A 25,935-nucleotide genomic window follows, 5' to 3' on the forward strand; every position below is an offset into this window, starting at 1 on the left:
GTTCTTCACCACAAATCTCCCTGTACTTTGGTTACCTGGAATAGTTTTCTGTTCCTTGCACCCAAGAGATCTTAGAGTAGGATATCTGAGGAATCAGGATGTGTTTGCATTTTAAAAATCAGACCATTTTTATACATCTTGGATTTTATTTCTTATTTACTTTTTGTTTCCTGTTAATGTTCAGTCTGAGCCTTTTAAATTTGAAATTTAAGTCTTTGGAATTTGAAATTTCAATCTGAATTCCGACTAAGCTTTCCTGAGGAAGAATAAGGGAAGGAGTCCTCAGGGGAGCTGAGTGGAGCTGCAGCAGAGGTATTGGCTGTGAAAAGCCTGAGATGAGAGAAAGTCAGAGTTCCCAGGCCGTCCACAGGTCCCTCTCAACTTCATCATCTTTCAAGTGCTTGTTCTAGATGGGCGGTCATTTCTTTGTGGGGCCTCGTGAACTCACCATCATGGGAAGAGGCAGAACCAGGAGTTGTCTGGGGCCTCTAGGCTCTGAGGTTTCAAGACGCAGGGATGATTCCAAGTGGGAGTGAAGAAGTTGCCATGGTTGATTTTGGTTGTCTACTTGACTGGACTGAGCACACTTCTCTGGGAGGGCGTCTCTAGGCTTGATTGGCATGGGGGTCAGTAAACTGAATGGGGAAGACCCACCTGAACCTAGGCAGCACCATCCCATTGGCCGGGGTCCAGATGTAATGAAAGAGCAGAAAAAGGGAGAAGAGCGCATGTGCGAGCCTGACCCGTCTTGAGCAGGAGCATTTTTTTTTTTTTTTTTTTTTTTTTTGGCTGCTGCTGCTGCTGTTGCTTATGGACGTCAGACTCCAGATTCTTCAGCCTTTGAATGTGGACTTTTGCCAGCAGCTCTTTCAGGAGTTTTCAGGTCTTTGGCCTCAGACAGGGGCTGTGTCACTGGCATCCCACCCTCACACTGCTCTCATTTTCTGAGGCTTGCGGATTCTTAGACTGAGCAGCTACTGGTTTCCCTGCCTCCCCAGCCCACAGATGGCCCCTGTGAGGACCGCTCTGCCTCTCATGGCGAACTCATCTCGTAACCCCCCTCCATTACCTAACTACATACGCCCTCGGTTCTGTTTGGAGAACCCTCCCTGGAGGATGATAGAATCTTGTGAGAACCCAAAATGCCATAAGAGGAAACCAGATTCTCAACCAGCCCAGCTTTTCCTTTTTGAGGAACGCAGACCCCAGATCTGCACCTGCCTCCAAACCTTTCCTGCTCCACTCCCTTCTTCTCTATGCACTAACACCATTTCGTGATTAAAGGGAGTTGCCTAGGTGAGAAAGCCGGGCACCTGAAATGAAAAGCAATTTCAGCTGGATAAACGCATCTCCCCTTCCACCTCGTCCACTGCCCTCTGACCTACTGTGTTTCACGCATGGCACAGCTGGATGTGTAACCTCAGCACAACCCCACGGTGTCATCATGGATCATCCTGCCTAATCGGGACCCCAGACGAGAAGGAAGGAAGGGGGAAGCAGCTCACCATTCTGTTAGCCCAACATTCATTTACTGGACATCTTCTGAATACAAAGCCAATCGCTGAGTTACAGAAAGCTGAAGCTGGTAGAGCTCTAATAAATCATCTCCTGACTGCTGGATTTACAGGCGGCAGCACTTACATGGAGAGGTTAAGTGACTTGCTTACGGTCACACAATAGAGCCAAGGCCAGAACCCAGGTTTCCCATGAGCAGTTCATTGTGCTTTCTTCTCCACACCATTGCCAATGCAAGGTGAAGATGATGGATTAGTTCATGTGAGCACGGGAGGGAAGAAAACACACACATTTCCCTTATGTGCTTTAAATTAGTAAGGACCCTGGAAGGAAAAAAAAAATTCAGGTAGCAAGAATGTTTAGCAAGTGAAACTGGAAAGCATGGAAGTCCATTATTTTTTGCAAATGGTGACTGCATTAGGAAAAGCAGGAGAAAATTTTGGAGGGGATGTCGTAGTCTTTGGGTTGCTATACAGAATACCACAGACTGGGTAATTTATTAAGAAAAGTTTCTCCAGTTCTGGAGGCTGAGAAGTCCGAACTTGACAACCCCACATCTGGCTAGGGCCTTTGTACTGTGTCATCCCATGGCGGAAGGTCAAAGGGTAAGACAGTTGGAGAGAGCAAGGGCAAGAGCAAGAGGGGCCCCAAAGAACTTGCTTCTACAACAAACCCACCCTCTAGATAACTAGCACACTCTGTGGATAATGCATTCATCCATTCCTGTTCGCTCCTTAAAGGTCACACCTTCCAACACTGCTGAGCTGGGGATTAAATTCTCCATACGTGAACACTGGGAACACATTCAAATCACAGCTGGGGAGAAGGAACCTTTTGGTTTTCCTTCCCTGTCATGTTTGTTCTCTAATTCACGTTCTCATCTGCACACAACATTCCCCTTGTGCCATTTTTCTTTTCCTTGACATATCCAGAACATTATTTTCATCTTGGAATATACAAGCCTTTAAAGCAAGAGTTTTTAATGCAAGATAACACACGAAGCTTTGAACCTCCCAAGATGAATTGACTTAGGGACATCTGTCATTAAAATACTTACATCATCTTCCTATCGAAAATCCTGGTACCTATTTTCTACCTTAAAAAGTAATATGGGAATGAAAATAGTTTGGCATTTTGAAAACAAGGAAACAACAACAAAAATACTCTTCCCCCAAACCCTTCTTTTCTTATTTCAAGAGCCTCAAGATAGATCATTTGACATCAAGAGGTGGCATTTGCAGCAATTAGCTATTTTTAGATAATTGACTACATATTAATGCCAGGTAACTAATTTTTCCTGGTAGGAACAGAAGATAGAACTAAATGTGCTATTGAAATTTAATTCTAAAAACGTAAACTTTGTAGCTTTTCTTTCAAAAGCATTTTTATTTTTCTTGGTAATCTGAAAATAAATATCCTAATGTCTTTGATAATCATCTTCAGTTAAAATGTTGCTCTGGAAATCTCTGAAGGGCCTGGGGTCCCCTTGGGTGTTGTTAAGTGTGGATGCTTTTGCTTTTCAGGCGTGAAGAAGTGGTGGTTGCAGCTTTGGGGCAAGAAGCACCAAGGCCTAGGTTAGTTTCCACTTCTAAGGGCTAACCTGCAGATCTGGGGGTGGGGAGGTTACATGTGGTGCCCCGAGGTCCTTTGTGGAAGGCACCATAATTATCTTGCTCTCAGTAGCTACTGATCAAATGACTGCCTTTTTAAGATGTGAATCACAGATTTATGCATGTTCTCTCCCTTGATTGTTCATTATCTGTCAATATCTGTATATCTGTTTTAGGGAAAAACCTGTGCATATCTGAAATAAGATTAATTTATTATCCCAAACAAAAGAAAATAAGGTTGAGTTTGGAATGATAATATGACTCCTTAATTTCTTCCTAAGTAACATAATAAAACAGATTGGGGAAAGTCACCTCTGTGATCAGCCGAGTGATGGGGCCATTGCTCTCCACTCTTGACCTTCCCCATTGCCTGGTGAACTTTTCTGGTATCAGTGCAGAGCCCCAGGTTATATGGAGAAAAGAGAAAGTGCAACTGGAAGCACATGCCCTCTAGGTGCCTTACCTGTATGTGGATATGCTGTAGCTCAGGGTGCAGTCCTTCAAACAAATGTTCTAATTGTTAAGGTTGAAAGAAGACTTAACCTTCCTCATCTACAGATGAAGGAACAGAGAGACAAGGCCCAGCTAAAGGCCGCCTGAGTTTGTTAGTGACTGAGCTTAGACTTGCATTGAGTTCTCCTTTCCAAATAAATACTCTACCAATCATGAGTGCAAATGCTGTTTGCTTACAAATGTATATTAACCTATTCTGCCTTTCAGGAAAGCTAGAATTTCTCAAGGTTTCTGTTTTTCATTTACACTTACATTAGGGAAGAGAACAAACCTGTGCTCTGACATGTTAGCATTACTTGTGACATAAAATTAAGTGTCACTTTGGTCTCTGGATTCAGAACATTCACTACACTTACCCATACTGAACCACACCCATCAGAGGACCAGCAGGGCCAATGTCAAGGGTCTGGGCGATGTCAGCCAAGAACTGCTTCTGGATTTGGAATCGACGTTTGCCAATGCCAGAGCTCCCATCAATTAAAAATGACAAGTCTACTTTGCAGTCTGAGGAATGGAAAAAGACTCTATTATTTTGGTTCTCTCCCAATGCATTCACTTGGACTTCTTGTTCCTTTTTTCTTCTACCAGTCCCTGGGATCTCAATGAGAAGAGAGTAGAAAAGAGATAGAGGGTGCAGATCTCCTCTGTCTATAACCTGTCAGCTTCCCTGAACACCAGGTCCTGGAGACCTGTGCTCACACTTGTTTCCATAACTATTTTAGAACTCTAGGCATCAGCCATAAGTATAGAAAGACTTTAGAAGCCAGTGACACCCCTGTCCAGCTTAGGAAAACCCTCAGTGAATTCCTAGGCTCAGATCATAGAAGTGCAGACTCTCAAACATGAGAATTCACCAAAACCGAGTCTGAAGAACTTGTGGTCTTTTACTTTCATGTTAATTTTTTAGAAATATGTATCAGTTCTTTATAAAAGTGTGAAAGAACCTGCAAGCCCAGTGCTGAGCAGAGACTAGGAATTGCAGAATAAGAAGTTCTTATTAATCTGCTTCCCTGGACGAAGTAACCACAGGAATTATTCATATCTATCTATATGATATCAGCACTTGTTTGTGACTATGTATTTTTTCCCTTTCTTTTAATTGTGCAAAGATGAAGGTAGTTGTCCTGGCTTAGGATTTCTGGACCTCTGTGGATTTAGTAGTCCTCCCTTCCCTACATGGGATATGTTCCAAGAACTCAAGAAGATGCCTGAAACCACAGGCAGTACTCAACCTTATACATACTGTATTTTTCCCTGTGTGCACATTCCTAAGATTAAGTTTATAAATTAGGCACAATAAGAGATTAGCAACAATAAAACAGAAAAAATTATAACAATAGGCTGTACTAAAATTTACTAAAACTCATGAATTGTTTATTTCTGGAATTTTCCATTTAACATTTCGGGTCATGGTTGACTGTAGGTTACTGAAATCATAGAAAGTGAAACCATGGGAACAGCGGGTGACTACTGCATAGATAAAGGTATAGGCAATGGTGGGGGCATAAGCTATTTTCAACCTTTCTAATGCTAATAGGAAACAGTGAAAAGCCCCATAGGCTATCAGAAATTTTTTTTTTAAACTCTCCATTACCATGATATAATCTCAGTATGATAAAATTGATTATTCAACACTGACCAGAGGTTCTTATTGGGAGCTGTATATTCCTAAGGTTAAAAAAAAATGAAGAATGAATTATTTAACAATGGCAGTTTGGGAGACAAAAAATATTTCAAAATAGCATTCCTTAGAGAAAAAGAGTAAAATAAGGAATTTCTGGATTGGAGTATCCAAGCGGGCAAGGGGACTTGCACTGTCCTTGTGGATGGGGATCAGTCACCCATATGAGCCCAGGTTCTCCACCCAACATGCCGCTCTGGGGCAGGAGTCTTCCCATCTGTAGGAGGTGAAGCTCCTCAGGCAGGGTTGTTATTATTATTTTAAATGGAAGGAGTAAGTGGACACGAGTTGACAAAGTTTTAGGCAGGAGAATTGATATGAATATCTATGGGTGAATGACACTGCAGAATTGATGGTTGACAGAGGAAAGTGATATCTGAGAATATGTTCTATTATCTTGCAGGGACTGCCTGATGGCCAAACCTAGAGATGATTTTGAGAAGAAGGAGATGACAGGAACCTCTCTGCGTCGATCTGCCTGTGCTCCGTCTGGAAGCAGGGCACTCGTCTGTGCCCTGGCTCCTCAGCAGATCTCCAGCCACCACCTCAGGTCTGCCTGGACTGGATGTTCAGGGCCTACCGATACTTCCGCTGAGCAGGTTCCCCTGTCCTCTGCTGCCCCTCTAACTGCCTATATCCAAACATAATCTTTGAGATGAGGATTGGAAGAAGTAAATTAAATCAGATGTGGAATTTAAAGATATCACTGAAGCCTGGGACAAAGAGAAGTAGTACTGCTGTGTGGCTTCTCACCTGGTTGTTCTTCAAACAGGGCCAACTCACTTTCCTAGGTAAACACTGCAATGTGAATTATTGCCAGAAGGTGGCAGTGGTGTTCTTCAGGGCTTGCCGCCCACCAACACCGAAGGCTTGCTAGAAATGTGGACCTTCCGACTCCATTCAAATCTACAGAATCGGATCTGCATTTTAATAAGATCCCCGAGTGATTCATATATACAGTAAAGTTTGAAAAAGAATTTTTCTTCCAATGTCAGCAGATTCATTCAATATGCCTTTTAAAATAACGTAAAAACAAACAATAGGAAGAGTAAGGGCTAAAGGGGAATTTCCTCCATTTATTTAAAAAGAAAAAAGTACACGATTTTGTAGCATCTATTTTGGTTCATCATGGACTACTTTCCCTCCTTATTTCTTACATCTTGAACTATGTATAAAGAATGATGCGGTCATTTCATAGCTAGGTGTTATGGAAGTGTCATGTTTCTCTATTGGTTTATTTCTCTACATTCCCTGGCCTGGGGGGTTGATACAGGGGTCATCTTTGCTCCCCTTTCCCAAGATGTTTTAATGACAATGGTTCCAGTTTGTGGCATATGCTGGTTAAGACCAGGTGGCTTTCTCCTATTGAAATGAAACCATGCTGATCTGAAGATGATATTAATGAAAATGGGTAGAACTGAGCTGTGAAATGTTCAATGTGAGTGATTTTTTTTATGGTCACAGAGAACAGAGGTTGGAGGATGAGGAAGAAATATAGTGACTGCAGGAATCACTCTATGAATTTTCTTAATTGCTCTGGTACAATTCTGCATGGTACTATTCCATAAATTAATGCTTTGTGTTGTCCAATAATCAGGCCAGAGTTTCTTAACCCTGGATACATATCAGAATCATACATGTGTCAGAGTTGCTTATGCTGCTTCCACAAATAACTAAGGCTTAATGTACAAAGAGATCACTTGTAGGTATCATTTGTAGAATCAGTAGGTCTGGGGTGGGGCCTCAGATTATACATGCGTAATCAGCTCCTGAGAGATATCAGTGCTGCTGGTCCCAACACCTCACTTGGAGTAGCCAGCTGTATGGAGAGTCTGACATAGTAGGTGAGGCAGAAAGTGGGATCTCTTATTTTAAAAATGCTTTCACATATAGCAGAACTGAGATTCACAGCCCACTAGTGGTTGACTGGTAGTGATTTTCTAGAGGAATATGCAAGTGCTTTCTTTTGGTAGATTTCAGGATACTACACCTTTCTGGTTTTCTTCTCTTTCTCTGGTCCCTCTGGTACCTTCTGGTGTCTTTTCCACCTAGTATGATTTTTCAAGTTCAAGTCCTCTATTTCTTTCTATTCTATCTCATCTCTCTCGGTCACATTTTCTATCTTATTGCCTCAGTTTTGAACCATATTTCTTCATTTTCCAACTCTAAATTTCTTTTGTTTATTCTGATGTATTTTAATAACTATTTAATATCCATGATGATGATTATTCTTTGAGAAAGAAAGTCAGAGTACCAACTGATAACCTGGATTCCTTAGCTCTTGTGAACCTGGGTTCCTTGGCTCTAGTTTGGTGTGTATAGCTGTTCAACTTGGTGTGTCTGTGGGGACATGATTGCCAGAGGATCTTATCCAGTCCCCATCTTGCTCTACCCCTCAACTCTAAATATCTGACTGGGTCATTCCATCCAAATATTGGATCTGAGTGGTCGGCTCTCTATTAGACTGAATGTCTCATGCAAGAGGAGAGACAAATGACTTCCCTGCTTCCAAACCTGCTCCATCCTGTGTCCCTTGTTGTGATGTCATTTACCTAGTTATTCAGATCATTTCTAACTCTTGCCTCTCTTGTATTTCCACCCCAACCCTGTAGATTTTTTCTTTTCTGCATCTTTTGAATCTGCCCATTTATCACCATCACCACTTCCAATTCCAAGCCAGCTACCATCACCTCCATGGTACCACTGTCCCAGCTGACCTGCCTGTCCGTTCCTCTCATTCATCTTTGTCTCCCCCATTCCTTCCCATTCTTCACCTTGTTGCCATAGCAATATTTAAAAAACCGGATCCTCTTCCCCTCACGCACACAGTTTAAATCTTAAAGTTTCCTTTTCTTTTTGGAACAAAGTGACAGAAGAGAGGGGATAAATAGATCCATGATAGGAGAGAGGCAGGTTTGGGTGGGAGTGAGTAGGTAGAGAAGAGAGAGAACAGATCAAATGTCAAAACCATCATGGGTTGCTAGTTGTCAATTAACTTACTTGGATCTCCCAGGGATACTGGCTCTGAAGACTGTGTGCTTAATTCTTCTTTTGGAATAAATCCTGGAAAGAGCAGTAAAACTTTTGGTGACTTACCAACACAGGAAGCATCTGGCCAGACGCCAGGGATGGGGACAGAGTGGATATTCACACCCAGCTCAGGGGCCTGGCTCACAGCTAACTCTTCTCCACACTACCCCCCGCCCCCCATTCTGAGAAAAATAAGAATAAATTAATATTTACTCACAGCCTACTAAAGATAGTACTCAGTTGGGAGCTGGGGTGGGGGCTTGAAATCAGGAGATTTGAGATCTGCTTTTGTTTTAACATGGTCTATTTGAGTCTATCTGCCAGCATCAAGTGCTTTTTCAGTATAAAAGAGTCCGTAAAATTCTGAAAATCTTGAGGTCAGGAAATGTGTCTGGCTTATACAAACCTTCACATGTAGGTCCTCCATCAACATTTGGTGATTGAGGCAAAAACAGAGATGAGTAAGACGTAAGACACAAGGGCACTCTAAAGAGCTTGGATGTGGACTAGAGCCGAAAACTCACGTAAAAGTAACTCAAATAAGCAGGGGTGGGGCAGGAGGTGTCCTCTCCACCCAGGAACTGGAGACTGAAGGTAAAGATGCAAACATGTTCCTGGGGAAGGGGCTGCATGCAAGGTGACTTTCACCCTGGCAGAGGTGGGGGTGGTTCTTCAGAGCCACCTACTTGGGAGCTGAATTCACAAGTATATCACTCCAGGAAATAAAGGCAATACATGGGAATTCTTTCAAGCTTGGTGAGACCAATGGGTTTCCCAGGCAGAGCAAAGGCACAGCACCAGAAGTGGGTCTCCCTGTTCTCAGGATGCCTGGAAGTCCTGCGAGGAACGTGCGGGGCTCTGCCCTCGCTCTTAGCTGCCATGCGGTGTGCTTTCTCCTGGTCCTCCTGGCTTGTTATTTTTTCCAGTTTGCGAAGCGCGTGATTTCATCTTCCATTAAAGGTCAGCTAGCTCACCCCACTTCCTCGAATCACTTAAAAGATTCTCTTTGGGTGTTTAACTGCGTTTCTCTGCCAGAAAACCTCTCGGGGAACACCCCAGGCTCTACTTGGTAGGGAGGGGGAGAAAAACAAGTTCAGGGATCCAGTTCTCTCCACCCATTATCAGTACCATCTTCCTTCCTACCAAGAGCTGGAAGGCTTTGTTTGTTGGCGTCTCAAACAAGCAATGCAACCCACTCAGGTGAGGGGAATACTCAAGGTGCGCTACAGATGGAGGGAGGGTCTGAATGCATTTTGGAGCAGGGAACTGACTCCCTTATGGCTTTCTGTCTTTTTCTGTCTTTTTGTCTTTGTGTTTCCCTCCTCTCTTTTGTTAACCCAGTGTTGACCCTTACTCCAGGCCTCCCTAGTGAGGTTTAAGTGCCCTTCATAGGACCTTGATGGCCCAGGTGGAGGCCATTACAAAAGCTACTCTGGCTCAGTGGGCTTCTCCTGCCCCCAGCTGGAACACGAGACCCTCTTCGTTCTGTATCCCTGTGTTACATGAACTCTGTGTGCCATGCAGAGAGGTTGGTCTATATAATTACCTGCATCTAAAAGGACTGATCCAGGCTTCCATAAGTCCATTTCTCCTGATTTTCAAAATTAAAAAGAAACAAACTTGTTATTTAAACCAACCCAGCAAAAATGCTCAAGTGAACTACCGGGATGATGTTCCCCAATGGTGGCAGAAAGATCAGTAAAGGAGTGTGGCACTAGCATTTCTGATGAAGCCACCTGAAATATGTGTGATTATCCCATAGAAACCTTTGAAAGCCAAAGGCATAAGCTCGTCACCCATTTCTTTCTTTCATCGGACACCAAGAATAAGGGAAGAACAGGAATCCTAAGACTCTAAAGGACCTCAAAAGCTCATTGAGCCCAAAGCACCCTCTCAGCCTGTTCTACAACATCCCTGCCAAGTGACTGACTGGTGCCTTAATATCTCCAGAGATAGGAAATTCATGGCATAGACAATAAAAGTAGTATTTATGTTTATTCTTTCTTGGATTATTGAGATTGTGAGAAAAAACTTCATTATAGCAATCTGAAATCTTTTGACCTAAATCTTTCTCCATCCATCAGTTCATCCATCCACCTGCCCCATACTTATTAAGCACTCAGTGTATGCTTACTATTCTAAGTACATTCGTCCCACCTGTGTGAGTTATTTTCCTTAGAACCATACAGAGCAAATCGGGCCCCTTGAGAGAGCAGGCAGTCACTTGTTTTCCAAGCCTCAGCTTCTTACTCTGTGCCGTAAGCAGAATAAAGCAACCTGGCACCTGGATTCTACATGGGACAAGATGCTCAGTGTCTCTCACCACCATCTGCTAATGAAGTGGAAAGGGTAGAAGGGAGGGGGGATTCTTACCAAATAACCCTTGATCCCTTGTGGAGAATTGTTGTTGAGAGAGCCTCCGAGGCAGTACAAACATATAAGGAAGCCTCACAAGAACACAGATTGCTGTCCCCTGGCCCCAGCTCTGCCTCCTTACCTCTCTTAGAAGGCTGAGTGTATGACCAAAAATTTCTTCACTTTGCTGCTGGCTGAAGTCATTAACACACTTAAAAGAAGAAATCTTTTCTCCGTCTGTGATTAAGATGCCGAGCAATTCTGAAGGGCAATTTGTTTTGCACATTCTAGTTTCATGGTGAGAGACCAGTTTAACCCGACTCAGTCATTACCCAGGTGTGTGGCCTTGAGCAAGTCACGTACCCTCTGTTTTGGACTTTAATTTCTTAGTAAATAACATTACCTTAGTAAATAACATTAGCAGGGTGGATGAGATGGTCTCCATGTTCAAAATAGTCATGGTTTGTCTTTTAACATTCTGGCTTCTTTAGTCTTATACCTCTATTGCCACCTACTGGTGAAGATATATACCGCTCTTTTCCTAAAAAGTGCTAGTAGCTTCTCTGTCTTTTCTTAAGGACCCATTTAATGTCATGAAGATAGAATTTAGAATTCTGGGTGCTCTAATATTTTAGCAGGAGATAAAAAAACCCTGACACCAGACATTTCCAAGTCTCCTACTGCTGGAAATCTGTCCTTCAATTAATACTACTTTCGTCTCTTTGGGACAAGTTTGAATTAAACCATATTCGTCTAAAAGCTGAGGGCTGAAAAATATTTGGACAGCTGAGAGTTGGTGATTTTTGGACTTGGTAATAATAACAAATTTGTGAGAACATTTGAGTTCTGGCATCAAGGAGGAACAGGATGGTATGGGAAAAGAGAAGTCAGAAGACACATCCAGGGTCTGCTAAACTCAGACTGGGCCTGGTTCACCTACCTCTACAGTTCACCTATGAACTTCTCCCGAGGTCATAAAGACTTGTCCTTTCCTACCTCCCATGGAGGAGACTTACAGGGCGTAAATTGTGCATAAAATCACTGAAAAGTGTAAGTCGCTCTTAATAAAAAATAGGGAATTATTTCTGTGACAGTTCTCACTTGGCTATCCCATGGCATAGTCAAATCTAAAGGAAGTATTGCTTCTGAGCAATTTTCATGGAAAAAGTGCAGAAACCACTAATATTTATCCAGAGCTCCCTCAGTGAGAGGCAAACACACTGAATAAGTATTAAAACACAATGACCCTGTGAGTTAGGTACAGTTAAGATCCTCATCTTGTGGGTGTGGACACCGTTTCACAGGGAAAGGCAGAGCTTAGGGGAGAGCCCCAGGAGGCAGCTCGGGGCCTGATGAGGAGGAGTCATTGACTTCAGCATCTTGGGGTAATCAGTTAGACCACTGAAGAGCTAGGCCTGCCGTAGCCACCTGTAGCTTCCACGAATGTGACTGAGTCTTCAAAAGGGCCTGGAACCAACCCTGCTCTTTAGAACCTAGCAATGAACTTTGCACTGGTTTCAGTTCCTTCTGTTCCTGCACATCTGGAAATCTCTAGCACAGGACCCAAGTGGGAGTTACAACACATGGCCCTTAGGGCTTTTATGAGACAGAAGCCCTGGTGGCCCTACACTTCCCACATTCTTTCCCAGTGGTTCCCCTGGGGTATGGTTTTTATTTTTTAATTTTTTTTGGTACCAAGGATTGAACCCAGGGTTGCTCAAGCACTGGACCACATACCCAGTCCTTTTTTATTTTGCACAGGATCTCACTAAGTTGCTTAGGGCTTCGATTGCTAGGTTGCTGAGGCTGACTTTGAACTTGTGATCCTCCTTCCTTAGCCTCCCGAGTCACTGGGATTACAGGCATGCCACACTGTGCCCAGCGGGGTTACAATTTTGAGAAGAAGGTAGAAGTCTGAAAGACAGGAGGCTTCTTGAGGTAGGGGACTCTCAGGCCTTTCTTCCCTTCCCCCTGGTTTCATGTCCTGAGGTCTGCACATTTCTCTTGAAGAATTTCCTCTCACTTCATGGACATGGGAAGCAGGAGAGAGCAGAGTCCTATAGCTGTGCCCAAGGCATTGCCACATCAGCAATCCATTGCATAGGGACTTTCAGAGAACACTGGGGACTGTCTGAGATTCTGGGCCAAGCCCTCACACCAGCAACATGTCAATAATCCTAGGTTTTTAAATAGATTACTCTCTAAGACTCCATGTGGGATGTTTATTTGGGACCTGGCAACCTTTTCTCACGGAAACAACATTAACTCCATGCTTAGGTTTCCAGGGCAGTGCAGCTTATTTGACTCAAAGAGAGCTCAGGGTATCATGTGTGATAGTCCAGCTTGGGTTCACAAACTCATTTGTTAGATGGGATGGGGGTGATCTGCTTCTATAGAAGAAGAGGATAAAAAATCCTGGGGACTTTAGTAATTTCAGGCTTAGAAGGAGATGAGCCAATGGTGAGACAGAGCTGCCCCCACCAAGTGGATCCTGGGGTGTCTTAGGGGGAGAGTAGTTCTCTGGCACACAAGCATTGGGCTCTGCTCTGGGTGCCCTGCTGCACGAATCATTCTCAGGCAGCAGCACAGTTAGATCATGTGCTGCCAAGTCATGTAAGGGCCTGTTGGAGGAATGGAGAAATTTATTCTGGAAAAGATGAGACATAAAGGAAGACATAAAGTCCAGTTTCCTGTATTTGAAAGACTCTCAAATTTGAGAGATTCTCAGAGTCTCAGTCTCTCTAGGTTCTTAGAAACTATTGAAGATCCCCCCAAACTTTTGTTTTTATGGGCTCTATGTATTAATTTTTATTATTTAGAAATTAAAACCATACATTCTCTCATTTGAAATACAGTATCAACTAACAATGTATTCAACTATTAATTCATTAAAAATAACCTTTTACATTTTAACATAAATGTCATATATGAAAAAAGCAGTTTTTCAAAACAGAAGAGTTCAATGAAATGAATGGATAGTTTCTTCAATGTTTATCATAAGAGAAAACAGTAGGAATCTGATATCAGCACCTGTAATTTGTTGTGATATATTGTTTTTGTTGAAGTATATGAAGGAAATCTATCTTAATGCAGACATAGTCAAAAGGAGGACCCCACAGAAACCCTGAAAGTAGGGTCCTTGGACCACAGTTTGAGATCCACTGGTTGAGACAAATTAGGAATGGTGGACTAAGTAGTTATGCACTGAGGGTTTTCCTGACTAGTCTAGGTCTGAGCACCTTCCGGCTAGGAGAGTTCTCCAAGGCAAGGACACTCTTGGAATTCATGGGAGGGTCTGAGATGCTTAGAGGAAATATGCAGGGATGATGGCAAGGAGCGGGATATGAGAAGGACTGGAGGGGAAGAAGGGAGCCAAGAACTGCTACGTTGGTCAGGGAGACCGGGTCTAATTACTGGGAGCAATTACTGGAGAAGAAGCAGAGACTCAGATGAAGCAGAGGGAGGATGAGAAAGTTGGAAACAAGGGAATGGAGTCCAGTGTGTCTGGCAGAAAACAGCCTTGAAATAACCTAAAGGTTGTAAGAAATAGGAGATGGAGGTTGTGTTTGTGGCCACCGGCTTGCCCTAAACGCCATGTCTGACTCATGTGGTGTGTCTGTGTATTTGTGTTTTATCCCAGAGGCCAGCCTGGGGATGTGCCAGGGAGTGCAGAGGCTGCTTAGGTGGGGAACCTGGCAAGGGCACATAAGATAATGAGAGCCCTTGGGCATCTGGGTTGACAGAGACTTTCTGTTGAATGCACTGAGAACAAACAAAGCAAAGACATTGGCATGCCCCCAAACGCTGGTGAACTGGAGTTGAGTTGCAGATGCCTAGAATGAGTGTGGGGAGATCTGTATGTCCAAATGCCACAGAACAAGTTTCTTGAGTGGGAATGGTAGGCAGGGGGAGGCTTACCAAAACTGACATCTGTTCCCATGGGTTCCTGGAAGGCAGCTCCGGGAGAATCCTGTTTTTGGATACCTGGGGGATGTACACAGGGTCGGCTGATTCACATACAACCAGCAACTGCTTTCTTCCTTTATTTTGCCCCCTAATGAAAGTGACCCTAGTTCAGATTTACTTAGGAATCTGCTGAACTCTCTGTGATTGGTTCACTTTTGGGTGTTGCAGAGGAAGCGGAAATCCTAGTCAAGGAGATAAGAGAAGAAAATGCTCCTAGCTTGGTCTTCCAAAGTGCATGGGCCTCTTGAGGTCTCAGGTGGTCTTGGTTTGGCCCTTGCCCTGGCCAATGTTCTGATTCCTAAGCTTGTTTGTCCAGAATAATGGAGTATACATTGGCAAGTGCACCCTTGTGTGCTAGCCCTTAACAGGGGACCCAGGAAGCCCCTGCTCACCTCCTATATCAAAGCAAAACAGGAACTACGATGTCTAAGAATCTTTTAATATGTGGAGAGCAGATGAATATCCCCACAGGAAGAAGACTGAACACCTCTCCCTTTTAGGCCTAGATTCTGATCCTAGTGCCCTATGGCCTCAATCAGTGCATAGGCCCGGAGCAGAGTTTGTGGAAAACATCTAATCCTTCTCTGTTTCCCTTCTGAATGTGGGAAGAGAGTTTGCTGCATTTTCCAGTTCTAGGGTCAAACTGTTAGAGGACACCCAAAAGTGGAGAGAGGGGAGTCTGGGTGTCAAAATCCAGAGGGAAATTCCTGAAGAAGGGATAATGTGTTTCTATCCCTGTATTTTCCCCGGCACTAGGGCTGGGGATTAAACCCAGGGCCTTGCACATCCTAGGCAAAAGCTCTACTGCTGAGCTACATCCCCAGCCCCATTTACCCTGTATTATAGAAGTACCCAAGCACACCTGGCTCTGTTCTTCCTTCACCTTTTTAACAGAGTTCCTCAAGCATAAAGTCCAGGAAGTATTTCTTTTTACGTTTGTAGGAGTCTGGTTAGGGATCCATAGGATTTTCTATAATAGTCTGAATGAAATCACCTCAGGGGAATGGAGACTGGGTAAAGGCCTTGTTTATTTAATGAGTTCTTCACTTTCCGTACAAGTTTCCTTATAATATCTTTTAATGGACCATTTATTTCAATGCTCTGTCCAACTCTAAATCAAATGGTGAGGATTTGGACATGAAGAACCCCCTGAGAAGAAGCAGCTAGAAAGACAGCTTGGGTTCCTACCTGGCTTGGCCCCAGGACTGTTTGGCTGCTTGTGTGAGGGGTGGTGGCCAGAGATCTGTAATCACATTGGACTGGTCAGAGCATGAATTTTAATCTAACTGTTCTCATTCTTTCCATGAGCCAGTCTAGGAAGACATTACAAAGTCAGGTCAGGACCAAGGAAAGCTTTGTCCTTGGACTCCTTGGGCGGTCTGAACCTGCCCTGGAGGAGGCCTTGAAGTGGGGGTGTGGAAGAAAAAATTAAGAGAGTGGATTTAGCTCAAAACACTGACTGGCAATTCCAGGTACTAATAACCTTTGTATTTCACAATTGTCAAAGTAAGTTTCTTTTACTAAAGTGCCATATTTCTTTATACTTCATTATTCTAAAATAATTCTCCTTAACTGTGCCACTTGTGGGGAGGTTAAAGTAATCCTTCAATAGAAATGTCACTTAACATTTAACAATTTGTCTAAACTGCATTAACAAGGTATTGATGCAAATAGCATTAGCTTTCCGTCATTTTTAGAGGTACACAATGGTTATCCTTAATTACTCTGTGAGAGAATCAAATATATTTCAGCACTCATTATTTATTGGGCAGTTCCTCTGAAGCAAGATTTTAAAAGGGAGTAGGGAGATGAAGGATTCTATAAAGAGAAATGCAAAGCCTCTGTTGTGGAAAAGGGGGTCACGGAAGAGCCTGCTGAGGGAAACAACCATGTTTTATAGACAGAAGGATAGAAGAGGTCATGGAAAAATTTCTCTTAGAACTGGATTTACCCTCAGATTTTGACTCTTTTTTTGTTTGTTTTTGTTCCAATTATTTGACATGAAATCAAAGTAGTTTTGTTTTCTAATCATAAAGGTAACAAGGGTTGCTGTAAAAAATTATGTACTATGCCTAGTAAGAAATCGTCTTTTATTCCCTCTCCAGCATTTTCTGACTGGAGTATAATTTTGGTATGTAGAGTCGTATCCCTTTTTTTCTGCCTATATTCTCACCTCCAACATACATTTTTAAAAATATTTTTCTTAGTTGTTGATGGACATTTATTTTATTTATATGTGGTGCTGAGAATCGAACCCAGTGCCTCACATGCTAGGCAAGCGCTCTGTCATTGAGCCACAACCCCAGCCCTCCAACATACATTTATAAGAACGGGATAGGGACCCCATGTTGCCTGTAGCCTGCTTCTTTGTCTGAACAGTCTGTGGTAGAGCAGTCTCAGTATGTGCACATTTGCAGCAACGTTTTCACAGCTGTGTGGTGACTTTAACCAATCTTCTAATGATGGATAATTAAATCATCTCCATTTATTTTTCTATTATGAACAACATCTGTGTCCATGCTTCTTTTCACCCCTGGTTAATAATTACCTTAGGACATATTTTTGGAAGTGTGAATCCTGGGTCATTTCTCCACATTCTGGCGCAAGCTGTGTATTATCAGTTTGTAGTGCAAATTGAGGGGAAATGGCATTTGGTTGTTTAATTTGCATTTGTTTGGTTCTTGGTGAAGGCTGAGCATCTTTTAAAAAATACATTTAGGAGCCATTTGCAGTTCTACTGTAGTTTGCCCGGCCATGACCTTTCCCTATTTTTCTTTTGGAATGCTTGTTTTTTCTTACTCTTTGTAAGACTGGATTTTAAGAAAATGTTCCCCAGGCACCTTGAGAAAAATAAATATCACAGGTGAGAGAAATGTAGGTGAGAAGGGAAATAACCTGTGGAAGGAATGGGCAATGACAGATACTGCTCTCCCTGTCCCAACTTCCATGGTTTGCCCTTCTTGGTTGCCCTTGTCCAGAGGGTGGAGCAAAGGGTCACGCCATTGCTGCGCCTGGCCACTAGGGGGCACTCTTCCCCCCTCTCTGGTTTATTGGTGGTTGGGATAAACCAGCTAGATCAGCAGAGACAACGGAGGCACATCTTGAAATGGGAAAACAGTACTGAGTGCTGCCACTCCACCTTCCAAGCTTGTGATGTGTTCACCTGATCCTACGCCTGGGCCTGAAGGGACTTTCCATCTTTCCCAGAACTCTTTTCTAAGCATATCTTTGAATCTCCTCTTTAGGCTGCTCCCTCTGGCTCTGATGCTGCATGGAGGCTGTTTGGCTCCCAGGGAGAGCAGTACCACCCTTGACCTCTCCCAGGAGGAACAGCCTCAATTCTGCCCCTGTGAGAAGTCTCTGTCACCTGGCTCTTGGCTCCCTTACTCTTTCTGTCTTGTTTGGTTTGCACATTCTTGGGTCAGCAAAATGGCTGCAATGTGTCCACCTCACCTTTACATTTTTTTAAAAAAATTGGTGCATTATAATTATACATAATAGTGGGATTCATTGTGATGTATTTGTGCATATATATAACATGATTTGGTCAATTTCATGTCCCCTGCTTCCCCTCTCCTCCTCCCTGCCCACCATCCCCTGCCTTTCCTCTACTGCCTTCCTCCTATTTTCATGAGATGCCCCCAAATGCTTTTCCTGTTTTTCTCTCTAGCTTCCATATAGGAGAGAAAACATATGACCTTTGACTTTCTGAGTCTCAGTCTCACTGTGTGTGTGTGTGTGTGTGTGTGTGTGTGTGTGTGATGTTCCATTTGCCTCAACTTCTCTTCATGGGTTAGCGGGGGCCCTGTCTGTCCTCCTTCCAAGTTTCTACTCTCCAGTGGCCTCCTTCCAAGTTTACACGTCCAGTATGAGTGGTTGCTTTTGACCTCATTATAGGGCAAAGATGACTCACAGATCTCAAATTCAGGTAGCTCCTGTTCTAGCTACACACTTGTCAGGTGTTCTAAGCTGACGTGACCTTCTGCAAATATCTTAGTGGGATGTGCCCAAGGTCCTAGAACAAACATGCAACGAATATTTCCCTTTGCTTTTCTTTTCTTTTCTTTTTTTTTTTTTTTGAGGTACTAGGGATTAAATCCAGGAGCACTCTATTACTGAGCTATGACCCCAGTGCTTTTTTATGTTTTTAAACATTTTGAGACAGTATCTTGCTAAGTTGCTGAGGCTGGCCAGGAACTTGTGACCCTCTTGCTTCAGCCTCTTGAGTCTCTGAGATTAGTCATGTGTCACCATGCCTGGCTCAATAAATATTTATTAAATGAATAAATAAACACGGAATTGTTTGAACACCCCATCCACAACCACTTTTAGCATCTTTTGACTCTAGACACATATATAAGAAAAAAAATTCCTTAATAAATACAATAACAACAACTCACTATCAGCAGTTTGAACTTTCTTATCATTGGGAGAATATTTTCAGCTCTTTTGAAGCAAAAAAAAAAAAAAAATGAGTTATCCAAGTACTAAATATTTGATGTAGTTGGGCTCAAATATCACAGCAAATATGAATTGCCATACATTCATGAAAGCATAGTGGTAGTTACCTGGGGCCGGGGGGCGGGGATGGTTTAGGGGAAATGGTGAGTGACTGTTCATGGGTGTGGGGTTTCTTTTGGGGATGATAAGAATGTTCTAGAGTTGACTGTAGTGATGCTTACACAACTCTATGAAAAATATACTCTTAAAATGGGTGAATTGTATGGCATGAGAAAAGTATTTCAATAAAGCTGTCATTGAAAGCACCCATTAAACATCCATTTTTTCCTTCTTTTCATGCCTCCAGAGCACCTTTGAGGGGGCAGTACAATTTTTAAAAAGCCCCCCTCCCTCCCTGGCCTGGCTCTGTCTGGTCTTGAGCATCATGGTGCGTGTTGCACATGTGCTCGCCCTGAGGTTTCTTCTGGCAGTGTGTGGTCAGCATGGAAGCGGGTGCTGGACAAGGACGAAGAACACTGATGGACTGGGAGGCTGTGGTCCAACCCTCCTGTCCCAAGCCAGGAATAATGAAGCTTTGCCAGGCTGGGAGCCACTTCTTCGAGTTTCTTGAGATTTTCCACAAACCCGGCCCAACTTGCTTCCAGGGTTGCCAAGTAAATATGCCACATGTTTAATTATATGTGTTATGTAAGGATCGACCTCCTCTAGGACGCAGAGGAGCAAACAACTTATTCAGATACTCAGACATTTTTGAAAGCATCAAGAAATCTAATGTCAAGAGACTGAAATCATGAAAAGGAAAACTGGTCATGGGACCTCTGTTAGCTCTGGGTCACCCAGCAGCCTTCCTAACTATTTCTCCTTTGCTTTCATTGCCTCAATTAAACAAGAACAGGATAGTGGGTAGGTGTTGTCTGATATACTCCAAAACTTCAAAAATTATTTTTATGATGTTCTGATTTGGAAACTTTATATTATAGCTTTTTCCATGAGTCATCTACAAAATATAATCATAATGATAATCCTTATTTCAGAGAGTTGTTGAGAAGACTAAAATAATGTCTACAGTGTGCCTCACCCATGGAATGTATGGACAATGTGCATCCTCCACTTTGCAGAAGTTGGGAAGGTCTAGCACTCCCTAATCTTGATGCCCTGTCCTGTCCCGGACCTGGGTTGTTTGTCAATGGCAGTGATGCCTCTCTCCAGCAAGGGGAATCAGAGGGGACCCAGGCTGCTGGAGTTTGAGTTCCTGGTCTGCTGTTCTTTGTGGTGTGACCTAAAGCCAGTTTCCTAACCACCCTGTCCCTCAGTTTCCTCATTAATACAATGGATTATTCAAATACGAAGTAATATGTCTACTTCATAGGTGGCTATGAAGGATTCCATAGGTCACTATTTGTAAGTTGTTTGGAAAAGTGCCCAGCACTTTGAAAGTGTTGATTCACCTTGTGTTAAATAAAAAGATGGATAGACAGCGGGATCTGCCAGGGAAGGGGCAGAGCCAGGCTACCTGGCAGTCATGATTGGAAGCGAGAGGCGAAGCTGAAAATAACAAGTTCTGGGGATTCCCTCTGAGAAGGAAAAAGTGGCATTGATGGGAAATAGAAAAAAAATTCAGGACAATAGTGGTCCTCCAGCTGTGGAATTTCCCATCCTCCCTTGCCAGAAACTCTTTGAGATGAGATAGGTACTTATTAGCTCAGGATAGTGCAAATGGAAGCCTGTGTAGAAACTCGAGATTGGATTATCAGATGTGTCTTAAGGCCCTGTTGATGTGATGCTGAGATTAATTCCATAAATTGTTCTTCGATAAAATCTAAAATTCTATTTAGGTAATGAATAAAAGTGGTCAGACAAAAAGAAATTAGGAAAGGGATAAAATTTTCAACTATATGACTCTTCCTAAAGGTTTTTTTTTTTTTTTCCCCAATACTTGAAGACTTTCAGTTATAAACCATTTACTTCTTTAAAATGCCAAAATAACAGCCAGGTACAGTAGTGCATGCCTGTAATCTCAGCAACTGGAGAGACTGAGGCAGGAAGATGGCAAATTTGAGGCTAGCCTCAGCAACTTAATGAGACCCTGTATCAAAATTTAAAAAAAAGGGGGGGGGGGAGGGTGGGTGCTGGAGATGTAGCACATCTCTGAACCAAACCAAACCAAACCAAATCACACCAAAAACCCAATAATAGTTACACAGAAACCTAGGATCCCTTCAAAAGAGCTTTTGGAGAAATGAGGGTTTCCGCAATAGGATAGTTTGTTGTAGTATCCTACCTTTGAAAGTACTGTGAAAGTAGTCGTATTTTGATCCTGGGAAGACAGACCACATGCCAACCCCTGGTGCAGGTCTCAGATGCCCCCCACTCACCTGGCTGAAAAGGTGGGGACTGGGCACTACATATTAATATTCAGACAGAGCTGTTACTCCAAAGACCCCAAATCCTACTCTTCTTGTACATAGCAATACACGGTTCACCTACTCACCCATCTCCCAGCTCCTGTGGCCCAAAGGCTGAGGTCTGGGGCTGCTGGTGGCAGAGGCTACAAATGGGAATGGCTTTGGCAAGGTGGCATGGTTGACCTCAGCTGCTGGCATAGCCAGAACCTGCATCAGGGTGACTGGCTGTGCAGTTGTCCCTGAAGCAGATGGCCTTGGATAGGCTTTTGTGGTCTCACCTGTAAGAAAATGGAATTATACCAGGGCCTGTGAGAATCTGTAGGCTCTTGGAGGACTAGAAATCAAATAAATGTTCACTGAGCACTCGCTATGAGCAGAGACCTGCACCGGCTACCGTAGAGGGAAATCCAGACAAACAATTCCTGCTTAGAGGAATGTTCACTCTCAGAGTAATAAGCCAACCAACAAACCAAAGACCAAATAACAACAATATACTTAACTGACAGTTAAACACTACAGCAACATAGACAAGGCAGAACATGATTAGTTGCCACATTAATTCTCCAGGCACCACGAACAGGGTTCCTGTACTCTATGACTTACTCCTAGAGAATGCATTCTAGCTATTCTGGTTTAACTTGGTTCATTACCAGTTAACTAACTCCTCTGGACCTCAGTTTCCTGATCTATAAAAAGCAGCAATGAACTGACGACATGGTGAAGGATCATCTAGATCCATCTTCTAAACGGTGCTCTTCATCCACGTATGATAACTTGGCATGCTTCCACAATTTGAAGCTCTGCCATACATATCTTCTTGAAAAGAAAGTTCTCCATTTGTTAGTGATCTGGTTGCCCTGAGAGGATCTCTGAAGTTTCAGGGCAAGAGGACAAGTGGCTACCCATTGAGTATTGGAGACTATTTTGAAAACCTGGGGCCTGTGCTAGAAGGAAATGCCCTGCATGTCATTAGCACCCCAGTCCTGGTATAGCTGTGGGTGCTGGTGGTCCCAGTGGGGTATGCTAGCTTCTATTCCTGTCTCTAGTGTCTTAGGACATCCCAAACTTGCAACAAAACATCTCACAGTTCTGGAAGCCAAAAGGCCAAAATCAGTATCAGTGGGCCAAGTTCAAGGTTTCTTCCATGCCGAGCTGCCTCAGGGAGGGTCTAGGATACAATGTGTTTCTTGCTTTGTCCTGCTTCTCCTGGTGGCTGGCCTTCCATGCCTGATGGTCATCTTTAAGCCTAGCAGCCTCACTTATTTCTTGTCCTCTTCTTCACATGATCTTCTCTATGGACGTGGAATTATCTCCCTCTGCCTCCCTTTGATGAGTAATCCAGGACAATTTCCACATCTTAAGATCCTTAATCACATTACAATGTATAAAGAAATATTCACAGGTTCCAGTGGTTGGGATAAGGGTCTTTGTGGGGAGTGGAAAGCATCCTGCCACCACATCCTGACTCTGGCCTTCACTCTGCTTAGTTTCTGGTGCATGGATCAGCAGGCCAGAGGTGGGGGGTTGTGTCGGAGACAAGAGGGTGCCTCTCTCTTCGTGGGAACTATCCACTCTCTCTTTTCAATGTTGTTCAGCATTGTATAACGCACAGCATTCTGGGAAGGTAGCATCAGAACCATAGTCCTGTAGACAAACGTGTGGTGGGTGTTCAGATCCACTGCCTGTCACTGGCACCTGCTCATTTCTCCACCCTGACACTGTCAACTTCTATGGAAATCACAGCACTGACTGGGGAGGCCAGGTCAGCAAAGAGTGAACCTGGAATTCAGCCACTCAGTCCACTGTGGCAGGCATTAGCCAGTCAAGGCCGGAAGCAAATCCCTCATTTACTCTGATGGTTGCTAACAGTCGGTCACCTTTAAATCCACCTGTAAACTATGCCAGAAAATCACTGAAGGGTTGGAGGCCATCTTAGGGGTTCAGTCTGTCTTTCCAGTCTTCAGACCATCCTCAAGCAGGATCAAACCTGCCTGATTTATGATATTTCCATTACCTTAAAGGGTCTGAGCTTCCAGAACAAGTCTACGGAAGTGTTCATTTTCTCCAGAATACTCCTCTGTCTTACCCTCAGGCAAATGCTAACAGGCATTGATGCCTCTTTAGGGAGATGCTGGCCCAGGGTTCACCTTCTTCATCCAGGGAAAAGCCATATAACAGAAGTACTTATACACTTTAGGAAATAGGACATAAGATTTAATTTGCAGAGACATATATACATAAGCTGGTGGTACATTTTACTTGAAAACTATTAATTAATCTACAATATACTAAAAATAAAACTTCAACTAGCAAATAGTGAACGTTTTAAAACTTAATGCATTTTGAAAACCTGAATTATCTTTTTTGTACACTGTTGGCTAATTTCAAGGCTTGAGACAACCTCATCCTTATTGGTTTGCTCATAATGCTTTGCTAGAGAGAGGTTAAATATCCTGGGGACAGTCATTGCTGTGCTTAGAATGCAGGTGCTATCAAACACTTTGTAAATTCAGCCAACATGGCCATCTCTCTGGTCTTCCGTGGGCTGTTTCTGCCTGCTCTCCTTTACAGATCTGAACTGGCTTTAAGAGGGAGACAGAGAAAGTGGCTTTCCCTGCCCCAGCCTTATGAACACAGCACTTAATCTGGTCCAAAGGGAATTTTCATGGAACCAGATTCTTTTTGAGCAATTTGAAGTAAAACCCATAAAATAGTTTTTTTTTTTTTTTTTTTTTTTCTCCCATATATTCTCAGATACATGGAAGCTTGGTCTCTCTTCAAAGATTTTCATGGGAAAGCTTTCCAAAATTTCCTTCATACTCTTATTGTTCTATTCTTTTGGAATAGAATAGCCCCAGAGAGCTCTTACACCTGAGTCCTCAGCAGAGTCACAGTGGAGGCGTTATGAAGGTAGACTTCAGGATGCTGCTCAGAGAGGTCAATTCACTGAATCTGCAGTGGGCTTTGGAATTCCGACTTGGGAACCACAGCCAGGCCCAGGCTCCACCCACCAGCCCTGCCACTAGCACTTTCTGAGCCTGGCTCCTTTTGCTGTACCATGGTGATGGTCATGCCTACCTGGTGAGGTTGTTGTCATAACTAGAGGTCAAGTCCACAGGGGGCACGTACACCCATGCTTGACACATGGTGGGCATTCAATAAGTGGTAATGGCTGACATTTATCCTCACGCTAAGTCTCCCCCTCTGCTGGTGGAGAACAATGTTCTTACTCTGTGTCAGATGTGAGGTGAAGTGAAGGAGACGGAAGTCAGAAGCCTGAAGCCGGAAGTTGGTTTAGCAGCAATGTCTGGAGGTAAAAGTGCTGGGAAGGATTTGGTTCTTCCCACTTCTGACTCATTCCATGCCTCAGGGTTCTATATAAGGGCTGGAAACGTAATATTCATTGAGCGTCCACCATGTGCCACACTTCAAATTCCTCTTTTACACAGACATGCACATTTAATATTTATCATGATCCAGGAAGTTGATTTAAGTATTCCTATTTTTGAGATAAGGAACAAGTTTTCCAAGAGTTCCAGAAATGGATGGAAGCTTCACATGGACGCATAGTTAGCAGAGCCAAGATCTGGACTCCCATGTGTTTGATTTCAAGTCCTTGCTTCCCCGAGTCACTTTTTCCATAGAAGGGGATAAAGTGAGAGGCAAGTCTGGAGTAGCTTCAGAATTCCTAGATGTGGTTCCTATTAAAGGTGACCAGGAGCCTTCTGAGATCTCCCAAAACCATTGTCTTCTACTAGAGGATGAGGAGTGGGCTTGGTGGGTGGATTTGGGCAGTGAGGGCAGAGGTTCCTGGAAAGTCCGACTTACCACAATAAGTTTCAGTTTGGAATTTTTCCAGGTGAGGGTCTTAGCACATGGCCAGAGGAGCTGGAGTGGGTGTTTTCTGGCAGTCTTGCAGAGAAACTTCAAATCAAGATTTACTTTCCCTTTTCTTGCTGTGGTACCAGGAATGTGCTTTTCATTTTTCCTTTTTTGTAAATTTCTACAAATGAACACTCACCTGATTTTATTTAGCTCAGAGTAGATGGAGGCTCTAGCCAAATAACAGTTGCCCGCCTGATGCTTGCTAACTGCCTGGGGGAACAGCATTTAAATCTCAGGTACTGTCTGTCCTCAGCATGAGCTGCACCAGGCAAATCAAGATGCCTTCTATTTTTCAAGTGAGATAATTTTCCACAGAAGAAGGTTGTTATGCTTTTGGGGGTCGTCCTAACCTGATTTACCTGTTAACTCACATTCTTGGAGAGATGAGGAAGCATTTCATGTGGGCATGCTGAGTCCTGAATGGTCTCTATCCCTTCTGCTTCAGCCAGTTTCTAAAGGAATTTAATCATTTAAGTCAAAGTAGCAACACAAGGGCCACTCTTTTGTGGTTCTA

The 25,935-nt window shown here is 43.3% G+C and overlaps 1 protein-coding gene across 3 annotated transcripts in view; it reads right to left on the minus strand.

Moving 5' to 3' along the window:
• Positions 1–25,935, minus strand: part of VIT (vitrin) — a 108,924-nt gene that overhangs the window by 20,150 nt on the left and 62,839 nt on the right. The window contains exons 7-11 of one of the 3 annotated variants that reach the window (XM_079109597.1): positions 21,623–21,814; positions 14,623–14,688; positions 9,896–9,940; positions 8,320–8,382; positions 3,995–4,142 (exon numbers count right to left, since the gene is read on the minus strand). In XM_079109597.1, the coding sequence (XP_078965723.1) occupies positions 3,995–4,142; positions 8,320–8,382; positions 9,896–9,940; positions 14,623–14,688; positions 21,623–21,814 (514 nt within the window). The remainder of the gene's footprint in view (positions 1–3,994; positions 4,143–8,319; positions 8,383–9,895; positions 9,941–14,622; positions 14,689–21,622; positions 21,815–25,935) is intronic. The other 2 variants (XM_079109599.1, XM_079109598.1) reach the window with 2 other exon arrangements.

The sequence above is a fragment of the Sciurus vulgaris genome, assembly GCF_902686455.1.
Source record: "Sciurus vulgaris genome assembly, chromosome: 14".
Classification (NCBI taxonomy): Eukaryota; Metazoa; Chordata; class Mammalia; order Rodentia; family Sciuridae; genus Sciurus; species Sciurus vulgaris.